Below are 12,596 nucleotides of genomic sequence, written 5' to 3'. Positions count from 1 at the left end.
TTCTATGTATATTGCACTTAAAAATATAAAAAATTATAGGGGTAGCATCAGACAATATACCTATAGCTACTTAGATAGGGGGCATATCAACCGTCCTTCATAGGTGTGGTTCCCTGTTTATTTTACTTTAATAATTTTTGTATTCAATAAAGTTTGGGATTTTATCCAAAAAATGTTTATCGAGTTCTTTATTTTGCATCACTATACTCTGGGCATCTCATGAGTAAAAAATCATGAGATATTGGTGTAAATTGTTGAATTGGAGTGATGCTGTATGATTAATTTTTGGACAAATTTGTTAACAAAATTCAATAACAATCCCTGGTCCATGATGTATCGCCTCTGGCTGAACCACCCGGGGATCAGCTATTGTTAGAAATGCCCCGGAGTCACAAAATCCAATGTCTCTCTGTCCATCCAGCACAACCTCCTGTAAGTGCTTACTTTTATTGTAAGAGGAACTTGGGGCTGTGGCTCGCACCCCATAAACCCCTAGTGGTCGACCGCGAGTGTCTGAGTTATTAGGCAAGTCAACTTGAAGGGGAGAGAACTCTTCCGCCATTGTATTTGGCTGTAGAGAACAAACAGGTCGATTTGGTGCAAAGTCATTCCTCAATCGACGAGCAGGGCATGTGTTTTGCAAATGCCCAGGCTGACCACATCGATAACATCTGTGCTGTGTCGTACTCCTTCCAATGTGCATTCTGGAGAGGGCAGTAGGAGAACCTGGTGACAAAGGCCGAAGGCCATACACTTCAAAAGGGGAATCTATGGTGCAGGAGTCAGTGGTACACTGCGGTGGAGGTGGTGGTAACTCTTCCTCAGGCAGGATGGAGTGCACAAAATGTACCGGACGAGATGGAGTTGCGTGGGGGTCCCTCCGAGTCCTTGCGGGACAACTAGATTGCAGGTGCCCAGGTTGCCCGCACCCATAACATCTCCTCTCTGTGATTCCCACAGGGCGTGGTCGGAACTGTTGGGGCCCAGACTTGTGAGATGTGGATGTCATTGGCTTGCAACTGGGTGGAGGGGCAGATATAACTGGAGAGGGCCGAGGCGCAGAAGGATCAGACTGTGGCTTATTGTCCATAAGCCTCATCCATTGTGGTCGGATAGTAAGGGCCTCATCAGCCAGGGCTGCAGCTCTCTCCAAGAAACACGGCGTGCTCTCTCTGACCCATTCCCGTATTTCTGAGGGACATTTGCAAAGAAATTGTTCTATAAGAAATACCTGTATAACGTCTTCCACAGTAAAGGCGTCTTCCGCTTCCAGCCATCTTCGACGTGTTTGGGACATCTTATGGGCATACATCCTAAACGATCCCCCCGTGGTGCATGGGAGGTTTCGGAACTGTGCCTTATGGGAGTCTGGGGTGATGGCGTGGTAATCCAGGATAGTCCGCTTTACAATGTTGTAGTTCTGATTCTGCTGTAAGTCAATGGTGTGATAAGCCTCTGCCAGACTTCCGTTCAGGAGTCCCACTAAGGCTGTGTCCGCACTTTGCGTTTTCACCTGCGTTTCTGCTGCATTTTGAACTGCAGCGTTTTCATGCCAAAAGGCATGCGTTTTGAATTTCCAGCAAAGTCTATGGGAAATGGGGATTTCTTGTGCGCACTTTGCAGTTCAAAACGCTGCGTTTAATTTGCATAATTTTGGGCAAAAACTCAGCGTTCAAAGAAGCAGCATGTCAATTGTTTTTGCCATTTGGGCTGCGTTTTGCTAACATTGAAGTCAATGAGAAGTTGTAAAAAGCAAGCAACATCAAAATTCCAGCGTTTTCCATGCTTTTTAGCTGCAGAAAGCATGCGTTTTGGACTACATAAACGCATGTGTTTCTGACATCAAAATAATGGAATATGTCCCTTTACACACACACATAGTCCGACAAATTAATGAAAAATATAAATTTATTGTTATTTTAGCGATAAATAGTATAAAACCGCTATAATTATATTAAATATAACTATTTTCGCTATGATTTTAATAAATATGTTTTTCTTTTTTTTCCCCTTTTTTCATAGTGTTTGACTGTTTAAACTTTATTTAGCAGTGTTTTTATGTTCAAAACGCATCTATATTTAAGCAATGGAAAAGCATGTTAAAAGCGTTAAAAACGCACGCGTATTTATCGCGTTTCTGTGGTCAAAAGCAACTTTGGCAAAAGCAATTTCTGCCAAAATATGCGTTTAGAACTGCAACTACGACGACGCAAAGTGTGGACACAGCCTTACAAACGCATCCAGCCAGAGTGGGGCACCTCCATCACTGCACACTGCTGCTCAAAGTCCTTGAAGAACCCTTCACATCTCCGGAAGCCTCATCAAATGGCTTGAAGTCTGCCCGGGTGATCCGTACAGGATCCTGGATTGCTGGATTTACACTCCAACTCACATTACTCCCTCTGTCGGACTCCATTGCTTCTTGTCTCCTCTGTGCTTGGCGAGCAGCATCCTCCTTATACTCCTGAGATATACCTGGGCCCAGAGCTGCCATCTCTTCTTTGAACCACACCAATGGTGCCACATACTTAGGGACAGAAGTGCTTCAAGAAGTTATAACCCTGCAGACAATACAATGTACACACAAGCATTACAAATAATGGACAGTGACCAACGCTTAAACATTAACCCACACAAAATGGTACATAACCCACAATATCCCACCATCACACTTCCTTTCAGCCCTTATTGCCTGCTGTCTTCAAATGACATAGCAAGAACCTGCTGACAAATTCCCTTTTAATTAAAACAGAAAGAGCCATGTAGGAGACTTTAAAGTAGGTGTGAACAGCCAAACTCTGCTATAAAGGTGAGGTTGTGGAAGAACCTTTCATGTCACAGGTAATACACAATGCCAAGACTGTGCACAGTAACAATACACAGGGTAGCTATACTGCATCAGCAAGGTCTCTCCAAGGTAAATATGTCTACGTAATTTAGGGATTCAATGGGTGTTACATTTCCGCAAATGGAAATGGTGATTGGGTCAGGAATAATGGTGTCCTCAATGCTGACAAATACAGGTAGATAATTATCCATCATGCAATACCATTAGGGAGGAGTCTGATTGGCTCCAAATTTATTCTGCTGCAGGACAACAACCCCAAACATGCAGCCAGTGTTTTTAAGAATTGTCTTCCATGTAAAGAAGAACATGGAGTCCTGGAAGTGAAGCTATGGCTGTACACAGCTTTGATTTCGTCATCATCTAGTCTATGTGGGATTACAAAAAGAGACTGAAGTATTTGGACAATTCTACATTCTCAAAATATCTTTCGTTAGTTGTGTGGAACAAGTTCCCTGCCGAGTTTCTTCAAAAAGTGTGTACACAGAAAATTCATGCTGTGTTGTACGCAAAGGATGGTCACACAAAAGGGTACTTTACACACTGCGGCATCGCTAGCAATCTCGTTAGCGATGTGAAATTCTAGATTGCAAGTGTGATCTTTCGAGATCGCACATGCGTAAAATGACCTATATGCGATCTACAAAGATCGCACTTGCGATCTAGAATTTCACATCGCTAACGAGATCGCTAGCGATGTCGCAGTGTGTAAAGTACCCTTAAGTATTGATTGATTTAGATTTTTCTTTTGTCCATTCATGTTGTATTTTAATTGTAACGGTTAACAGCTTTGCAGTATTTTTCCCCCACACCTGCCTAAAACCTTTGCACATTACATTTAAAAAAATAAAGTTTAAGTTTTAATCTAAACGTATTTCCCCAATGTAAATAGTAACATGTAAAAAATAAAAAGAAGCATATTTTTTACTGCTGGGAGAGTAATAGCCCAAACTAACAAAAAGTAAAGATTTTTATCTCATACTCTGAACGATGAAATGACAAACATTAAAATGGCAGAATTACCGTATTAAAATGTTATACAGTCAGGGCCAGAAATATTTGGACAGTGACACAAGTTTTGTTATTTTAGCTGTTTACAAAAACATGTTCAGAAATACAATTATATATATAATATGGGCTGAAAGTGCACACTCCCAGCTGCAATATGAGAGTTTTCACATCCAAATCGGAGAAAGGGTTTAGGAATCATAGCTCTGTAACGCATAGCCTCCTCTTTTTAAAGGGACCAAAAGTAATTGGACAAGGGACTCTAAGGGCTGCAATTAACTCTGAAGGCGTCTCCCTCGTTAACCTGTAATCAATGAAGTAGTTAAAAGGTCTGGGGTTGATTACAGGTGTGTGGTTTTGCATTTGGAAGCTGTTGCTGTGACCAGACAACATGCGGTCTAAGGAACTCTCAATTGAGGTGAAGCAGAACATCCTGAGGCTGAAAAAAAAGAAAAAATCCATCAGAGAGATAGCAGACATGCTTGGAGTAGCAAAATCAACAGTCGGGTACATTCTGAGAAAAAAGGAATTGACTGGTGAGCTTGGGAACCCAAAAAGGCCTGGGCGTCCACGGATGACAACAGTGGTGGATGATCGCCGCATACTTTCTTTGGTGAAGAAGAACCCGTTCACAACATCAACTGAAGTCCAGAACACTCTCAGTGAAGTAGGTGTATCTGTCTCTAAGTCAACAGTAAAGAGAAGACTCCATAAAAGTAAATACAAAGGGTTCACATCTAGATGCAAACCATTCATCAATTCCAAAAATAGACAGGCCAGAGTTAAATTTGCAGAAAAACACCTCATGAAGCCAGCTCAGTTCTGGAAAAGTATTCTATGGACAGATGAGACAAAGATCAACCTGTACCAGAATGATGGGAAGAAAAAAGTTTGGAGAAGAAAGGGAACGGCACATGATCCAAGGCACACCACATCCTCTGTAAAACATGGTGGAGGCAACGTGATGGCATGGGCATGCATGGCTTTCAATGGCACTGGGTCACTTGTGTTTATTGATGACATAACAGCAGACAAGAGTAGCTGGATGAATTCTGAAGTGTACCGGGATACACTTTCAGCCCAGATTCAGCCAAATGCCGCAACGTTGATCGGACGGCGCTTCATAGTACAGATGGACAATGACCCCAAGCATACAGCCAAAGCTACCCAGGAGTTCATGAGTGCAAAAAGTGGAACATTCTGCAATGGCCAAGTCAATCACCAGATCTTAACCCAATTGAGCATGCATTTCACTTGCTCAAATCCAGACTTAAGACGGAAAGACCCACAAACAAGCAAGACCTGAAGGCTGCGGCTGTAAAGGCCTGGCAAAGCATTAAGAAGGAGGAAACCCAGCGTTTGGTGATGTCCATGGGTTCCAGACTTAAGGCAGTGATTGCCTCCAAAGGATTCGCAACAAAATATTGAAAATAAAAATATTTTGTTTGGGTTTGGTTTATTTGTCCAATTACTTTTGACCTCCTAAAATGTGGAGTGTTTGTAAAGAAATGTGTACAATTCCTACAATTTCTATCAGATATTTTTGTTCAAACCTTCAAATTAAACGTTACAATCTGCAGTTGAATTCTGTTGTAGAGGTTTCATTTCATATCCAATGTGGTGGCATGCAGAGCCCAACTCGCGAAAATTGTGTCACTGTCCAAATATTTCTGGACCTAACTGTATATACTCCCATTTGGTATCAATAAAATGCTACAACTCAACACACAAAAATCAACCATCACAATGCTCTATGAAGTTGCAGGTCCCAGAAAATGTCAAAACAATAATAACAAAAGAAAAAAAATATTACTCAAAAAAGAGTGGTGATTTTTTTTAACCAATTCAAGACACGTTAATTTTTTTTTTTTTTTAGTTGCTTATTGTTAAAATGACTGAGATTCAAAATTACAACTCAGCTGAAAAATAAGAGTAATGGGAATATAAAAATGAAAGCACAAAAGTGAAAAATCGCCATGTCCTTCAAAGATTAAAGGGGTTTTCCCATTTTAATATTTTTCTTTTTTTTTACAAATTTGCAATTGCCATCATAAAGAGAATTCAATTAAATGGTACTGATTCTCCCCGGTTTCAGCTCTGTGTCCCTGCCGCATTGTGACATCATGTCTACAGAGTTGCTGCCAATTATTGGCTTTTGCCGTCTACATCAACAGAGTTACTGAGGTCAGTGATTGGCTGCAGGGCTGTCGCACTGACATCTCTACTGCAGCCTGTACACAGGATCACAGGAGCGGTGGCAGAGATGCAGCACTGTAAGCCTGAAGGATAAGTGTCACTTGATTTTATTATTTTTATCGCAGCTATGACAAATTTAAAAGGGTTTTCTCCAAGTTTTTTTTTCAGAGTAGTATATCCTAATAAAGTGATAGAATTTGCCTTCTATTTAGAATAGTGTGCAAGTCGGACCCCTGGGAAACCAGCGATCCTGAGAATGAAGCAGACACAGTGCTGGTTTAGTTTACTTCATATAGCTTTGTATTCCTGACCACATGTCTATATGGGGAATAACAGCCAAACCTGCTTGAATTGCTCCACATTTCAGCTTTGCTTCACAGAGGGTGGTCAGCAGGAGTGAATGTGATCCATGGATGTGGCCATTTAATCTGCAGGCTCGGGTCGGAGTCGTGGAGCCATCTAAGCTAAAAACTTAATTACCCAATGTGTACTGCAGCCACATGTGCAGAGAGCAGGGAGCCGGCGCTGGCAGCGTGAGAGCGGCGGAGGCTGGTAACGAAGGTAAATATCGGGTAACCACCTTGGTTACCCGATGTTTACCTTGGTTAAAGCTTACCGCAGGCTGTCAGACGCCGGCTCCTGCTCCCTGCACATTCAGGATTGTTGCTCTGTCGCTGTCACACACAGCGATGTGTGCTTATCAGCGGTAGAGCAACAATAAAAAAACGAACCAGGGCTGTGTGTAACGAGCAGCGATCTCACAGCAGGGGCCAGATCGCTGCTCAGTGTCACACACAGCGAGATCGCTAATGAGGTCACTGCTGCGTCACAAAAACCGTGACTCAGCAGCGATCTCGCTGTGTGTGAAGCACCCCTATGTCCATGATTTCACTGCAACCACAGATCTGCCAAAGATTTATCTCTGTGTGTGACGGGGCCTTTATAGAACTAGAAATACAATTCACTTTTCCAGCTGAGTTTATTAATTTGCCTCTCATAAGAAACGACATAAAGTATAATGTGTGCTTAATTTTGATTGTCTATTTTAGAAGACATTTCTAGCATTTTTAACCTCCCATATACTTTCTCGCCTAAATTTCCCATAGCGTGTTGTGATCTGCATGAGAGAGCCACTGACAGACAAAAGAAACAAAAAAATGATCTTCAATATGAAATCAGATATGCCAGATCCTTATTTCCCCTGACATCATTTGTTAAGGGTGATTCCAGGGGCCCCCATACACATTAGATTTCCTATATAAGTGGATTTGGCTAATGTTAGTCTGTGTGTGGAGTTGACCTTTGAACAAAATACATTTTAATTATTAGATCTTGGACTCATGTTGAGCTCTACAATTGGATGTGTTAAAAGAAATGTGCTCAGATAATCTTATAAATATTCCCCTTCTATGTACCGTTATTTGCCACAGCTCCTGGCCAGGAATGGATGCATAAAGAACAGCAGGGGCCCGCAGCTTCTGCCTTTTGAGGTAACACATTTTCCTGCCTGAGTTAACACTGGAGTGAGGGCTTCTGCTCCTTCTCCAGGCTCTGAGCTCAGCATAAAGCAAGTCAGTGTTGGAGGCACTCTAGCGGCTGCCTAGCTTATATGTCACTAAATTGTTTTATGATGACCGCACAGGACAGGTAACACTGCAGAAACACTAATTCCTGTGATTAAACAAACAGGGAAATGCCTTCTCTCAGAAAGCAGCAGCTGTGGAAGAGGGTGAATGCGGGTGGCGCGTTAGTGTGCGTCCTGTCACCTTGGATGAATCGGGAGGGGGCAGAAATGCAGTGAGGCTCCTTCTACAGGCTGTGCCCATACCGTTTCTGCCTTTTCCCATCTATTTCAGCATTTTCCTCAGTCACCACAGCTCACCGACGGGTCCAACATGAAATTATTCTGGTTTCCCATAGACTTGCACTGGGCGTTGGATATTCGTGAATACTCGAATAGCTGCAAGGTATTCGTCAGATATTCAGCGGAGCGAATAATAGGGTATTCGATCATCCCTAGTTGTAACTAATTGCTAACTTTTGACTACTGGAGATTTTCAGGACCCTTTAAAGTAGAGGCAGAAGATTGGACTCCTCTTCAGGTTCTCCGTGTATTCCTTTAAGAGCCTCAGTGCTTTGCTCTAAGGATAGACAGCATTGCATCCCAATCAAGCTTTGCTGAACTAATACATTTTAGTAAAAAATTAATACCCTAATAATGCGCCACCCTGTCATTCACAAAAAGGAAAGGGGTTTTGTTGTAAACTTGAATAAAATAATTTATTTTATTTAAAAATAATAAACATACCCATAAATTGATTGATTGGTATTGATTGTAGAACACAAAAGTATGCATAAAATATGATCGTTCCACTGTGTGCTTATAATGTTGATTTGTTTGTGTATTTTTTCCTTATTTTTTCAGATCGTTTGAAATATGAGTCAAAGAAATCCAAGTCTAGCAGTATGCCGGTGAATAATGATTTCAGTTTTTGCCCTTCAATATCAAGTAAGGACATATGACACTAGGGAAAAAATCAATAGCTTCTCTGCTTGCATTTGTACCTTGTAGATTATACATCTTGTAACACAATCAAAATGTATTAGTCGACTCTTCCAAATTTGTAGCTGAAAATAGAGACTTATTTGTTCATTAAGTAGATGTGTCTTTCTTAGTATTATAATGTGTATTTTTTGGTAATTACCTGTCACTTAAAACCATTTTATATAACAATATATATAAATAATATTCTAATAAACAGGTGTACTGCCCTCCTCCTGATGTGGAAGTCAGCACCACTAGAATAACCTTTATAAATACAACAAATTTACCCCAGTGTTTTGGTGTGAACTATTGCTCTAATGTAAGCCAACCAAAAGGTGGTGTAAGGAAAAGTATTGATGTGTAGCAAGACGTGACAAATCTGTCCAGTTTGCATCATAAATTTGGAACAGCTTCTGTCTTCCTGGTATAATTTTAACCTGCCTAAAATGAAAATGTAAAGGAAAAAAAAAAATTGAACTCACCATGCCAGTTGAATGAAGACTTCACAGTGATCACATGGGAGGGTGCCAAATTCAGCTGTCGATGCATTGGCTACAATGCATACCAAGAGTAAAAAAAATCAGCAGCACATCCTTCCCAATAAAATCAATACCTTTTGCATGTTATTTTGAATAAAGTAAGTCCATGAAGGATCACAGAGCCTTATGCGTTTCTAATGCAAACAACGCCATTAATCCTATGATTAATGGCATGGTTTGCGCTTGAAACACTTCATGGGCTTGGCCTTCATGGACTGACCTTTCATGGACTTACCTTTGATGGACCAGTCTTTCATAGACTAGTCCTTCATGGACCAGTCCTTCATGCACTTACCTTTCATGGACTTACCTTTCATGGAACAGTCCTTCATGGACTTACCTTTCATGGACCAGTCTTTCATAGACTAGTCCTTCATGGACCAGTCCTTCATGCACTTATTTTTCATGGACTTACCTTTCATGGAACAGTCCTTCATGGACTTACCTTTCATTGACCAGTTTTTCATGGACTTGCCTTTAATGGACCAGTCCTTCGTGGACTTACCTTGTACATGTAATTTTGAATAATGTATTGATTTTATTGGGATAATTATTATTGGGATGTGCCGCTGATTCGTTTTACTCTTGGTATGTAAAATTAGGATGGCAATAAAAAAATCTATTCAATGTGTCTATTGAGCCCCTGAAGTGTCTACAGTCTGATTGAAGCTTCATCTTGGGTTTTGTTAGGAGTCTCCATTGCAAATTTAATTTTAAACCCTAAAAAGAGCAATCAGTCCAAAATGACACTTCAATGGACTCGATTATGCCTTATGTTTATAGCAGGAACCAGAGGTAAAAGTGACCATAGCCTGAGTAGGGAACTGAAGCTGTTGAGAGTCAAATTTCCTAGATATCCAGATTCCCATATATCTGGTGTTTATTAGCTAAATACTTATGGAAGGCCATGTTTTGAACTATAATAGTAGCATTGCATTTGTGTTATTTTTTTTTTTTTCTTATTTTACAGCCGCTGAATCCCATTCTGTTTCTGGTGTATGTGATTCTAACAGTGCTATATCTGAAGATGCCTTATTTAGAGATAAATTAAAACACATGGGCAAATGTAAGTATACAATTAATCCACAGATAACATAAGTAAATATAGTTCCTATACATATTGCTGTCTTAAAGCCATGTCACAACATTATATATTGGAGATGAACTGATTAATTTGAAGCAGTGTGAATTTGTGTTAAACTTTAGGAAATTTGCAGGTCCTGGCAAATTGTAATAATTTGCAATTTAGTTTGCACGAATCGCCCAAAAAATGTCCACACCATTTCAGGGTACTTTCACACTTGCGTTTTTTCCCTTCCGTCACAATCCACCCTTTTGGAAAACAGCGGAATCCGTTAACGGATTCCGCTGTTTCCCATAGACTTGTATGCATGACGGATTGTGCCAAAAGTACCTGCGTTGCTTCCGCCTGCTGCCGGTAAAACTGTAAAGAAGAAAAAAAAAAAAGCTTTCCGTTGTTTTGTACGATCTGTTGCATCCGTTGTGCCATTATATGCAACGCATCCGTCACACAACGCAGTGCAACGGGTGCCGTTCAACGCAAGTGTGAAACTAGCCTTACTCATTACAGAAGGTTATCTCAAACTCGCACGATTTCAGGCACTACAGCAGCATGGGATTTCCAATAATGCCTTACAGCTGTCACTTTACATGTTATGAGGAGGGACTATAAGTAACACTGTAAAAGCTGAGGCAGGGTAATCAGCCATTTTAGGGCTTGTAGCCTATGGAGAGGACCTCAGAGCGCACAGTACAGTATTAGAGAGAGTGAGAAAAATACCTAAATCGTTGGGCAAATACTCCAGGAAGACTGTGTTGTATATCTCTATCACTTTAGGTAATGAGCATAGTAGTCATTCTGTGGTTACAAAACAGCTTTAATAGATAGGCAGAGAGACTGGTAAGCTGACAGCCCTAGCAGTACCAGGATCTTGTGATTGATCAGTGATATGATGTATATGGCATCTGTCATGCTGCATTTGAATTTCACATTTTTCATCATTCTTTATTGAGGAACATCAAGCAAGCCACTAAGCTTAATATTTATTACAAGAAATGAAAAGATCAAAAACAGTGTCATTCAGATAAATTGGTGCTTTTTTTTCCCCGAGAGTCTACTGAGTTTTTGCAATTGTTTTTCACAAGGTGGGGGAGGGATTCATTTTTTTTTTATTTAAAAAGACATAAGAAAATTCCCTTAAACCCAGACATTTAATTGCAAACGTCTCCATCAGAAAATGTTTGTGACGAAGACCAATTTTTTTCACACCTGTTTTACTAGTCAAATTCAAACATCTGCACTTGATGCAGCAATAAGGTGTCTTGTTGCAGCTGCTGGGCTCCGGGACGTATACCTACCTAGCATTTCTTCTTTTCTCCTCTGTGAAAGGGGGTTAATTTGTGTTCACATAAACTAAAAAATAAAAATCCCTATTTCAAAAAAACCCCATAAACCTAACTTTTTGCATAATGGTTTCACTAGTTCAATTTGCCAATATTGTGGCTGCTGCTGCAATAGCTTTCTTGGCTTATACCTATCAAGGTAGTTTTGGTTATGGCTTTTTTGTCATGGTGGGGTAAAATTAGTGTTTAGAAAAGAACAACAAAACACTTACTATTTGTATACCGGTTTTATTATAACAGATATTGTGGCCTCTTGCTCTATTTTGATTTCTGGACTTGTATTTACCTGGTATTTTTTTGTGTCCATTTTCAGACAGAGGAATTTATTGAAACTAAATCTACACATTTAACTGTTTAAGCCTTTTTTAGCACATGTGGTTGTCAGATTTGAGACCCATAGAGGCCACATCAGGACTGCAGGTTGGATAAGTGTTGGGGGAACATATTGAAAATGTTATAATTGAGTACAAACTGTATGGTTAAAGAAATGGTGGCACTGTGTCAATAAATGGGTTAGTGCAAAAGAAAAGTAACCCCATATGACAACTACGAATGTGCTAATCGCCAGCCGCAGCACCACGACCATTGCCACCAGTCGTCCAGGCCATAGTACTACCAAATGTAGGTTACAACTGGCCTCCTATGCCTCCGGAAAGTGTATTAATGAGGTGGAAGTGGAGGACCTAATGGAATAAAAGGCACTTCATTTGTCTCAAACACAGCAGGAGGATGTTCCCTCTAACAGCAACTCCATCAGTTGGAGTCCGTGTTAGTTCACCTCCTCTGCTGTCATATCAGTTAAAGGGTAACCTTCCTTTTAATTTTTATTTCATAAATCAATAGTATACATTTAAAAAATGAAGACTTTGTAATATATCTTATGAAAGGAATGTGCTTTCTCTACCAGGACTGAACAGACTCTTCAGTGATGGCAGTTGATACTGATCAGATTTCATGTATACCGAAGAGGAGGAAGAAGTTCTGCCTCATCCTCCTCCCCCTCCCATCTACATAGGAGATGGAAATTGCTACTGATAAG

At 40.5% G+C, this 12,596-nt stretch overlaps 1 protein-coding gene across 3 annotated transcripts in view; it reads left to right on the top strand.

Moving 5' to 3' along the window:
* CUEDC1 (CUE domain containing 1) overlaps positions 1 to 12,596 on the top strand; it is a 217,816-nt gene that overhangs the window by 141,669 nt on the left and 63,551 nt on the right. For all 3 annotated transcript variants that reach the window (XM_075335838.1, XM_075335836.1, XM_075335837.1), the window contains 2 exons: positions 8,475 to 8,558; positions 10,104 to 10,199. In XM_075335838.1, the coding sequence (XP_075191953.1) occupies positions 8,475 to 8,558; positions 10,104 to 10,199 (180 nt within the window). The remainder of the gene's footprint in view (positions 1 to 8,474; positions 8,559 to 10,103; positions 10,200 to 12,596) is intronic.

The sequence above is a fragment of the Anomaloglossus baeobatrachus genome, chromosome 2 (genome assembly GCF_048569485.1).
Source record: "Anomaloglossus baeobatrachus isolate aAnoBae1 chromosome 2, aAnoBae1.hap1, whole genome shotgun sequence".
NCBI classification, from domain to species: Eukaryota; Metazoa; Chordata; class Amphibia; order Anura; family Aromobatidae; genus Anomaloglossus; species Anomaloglossus baeobatrachus.
The sequence above is the reverse complement of the archived record's forward strand: the minus strand, read 5'-3'. Positions and strand labels throughout refer to the sequence as shown.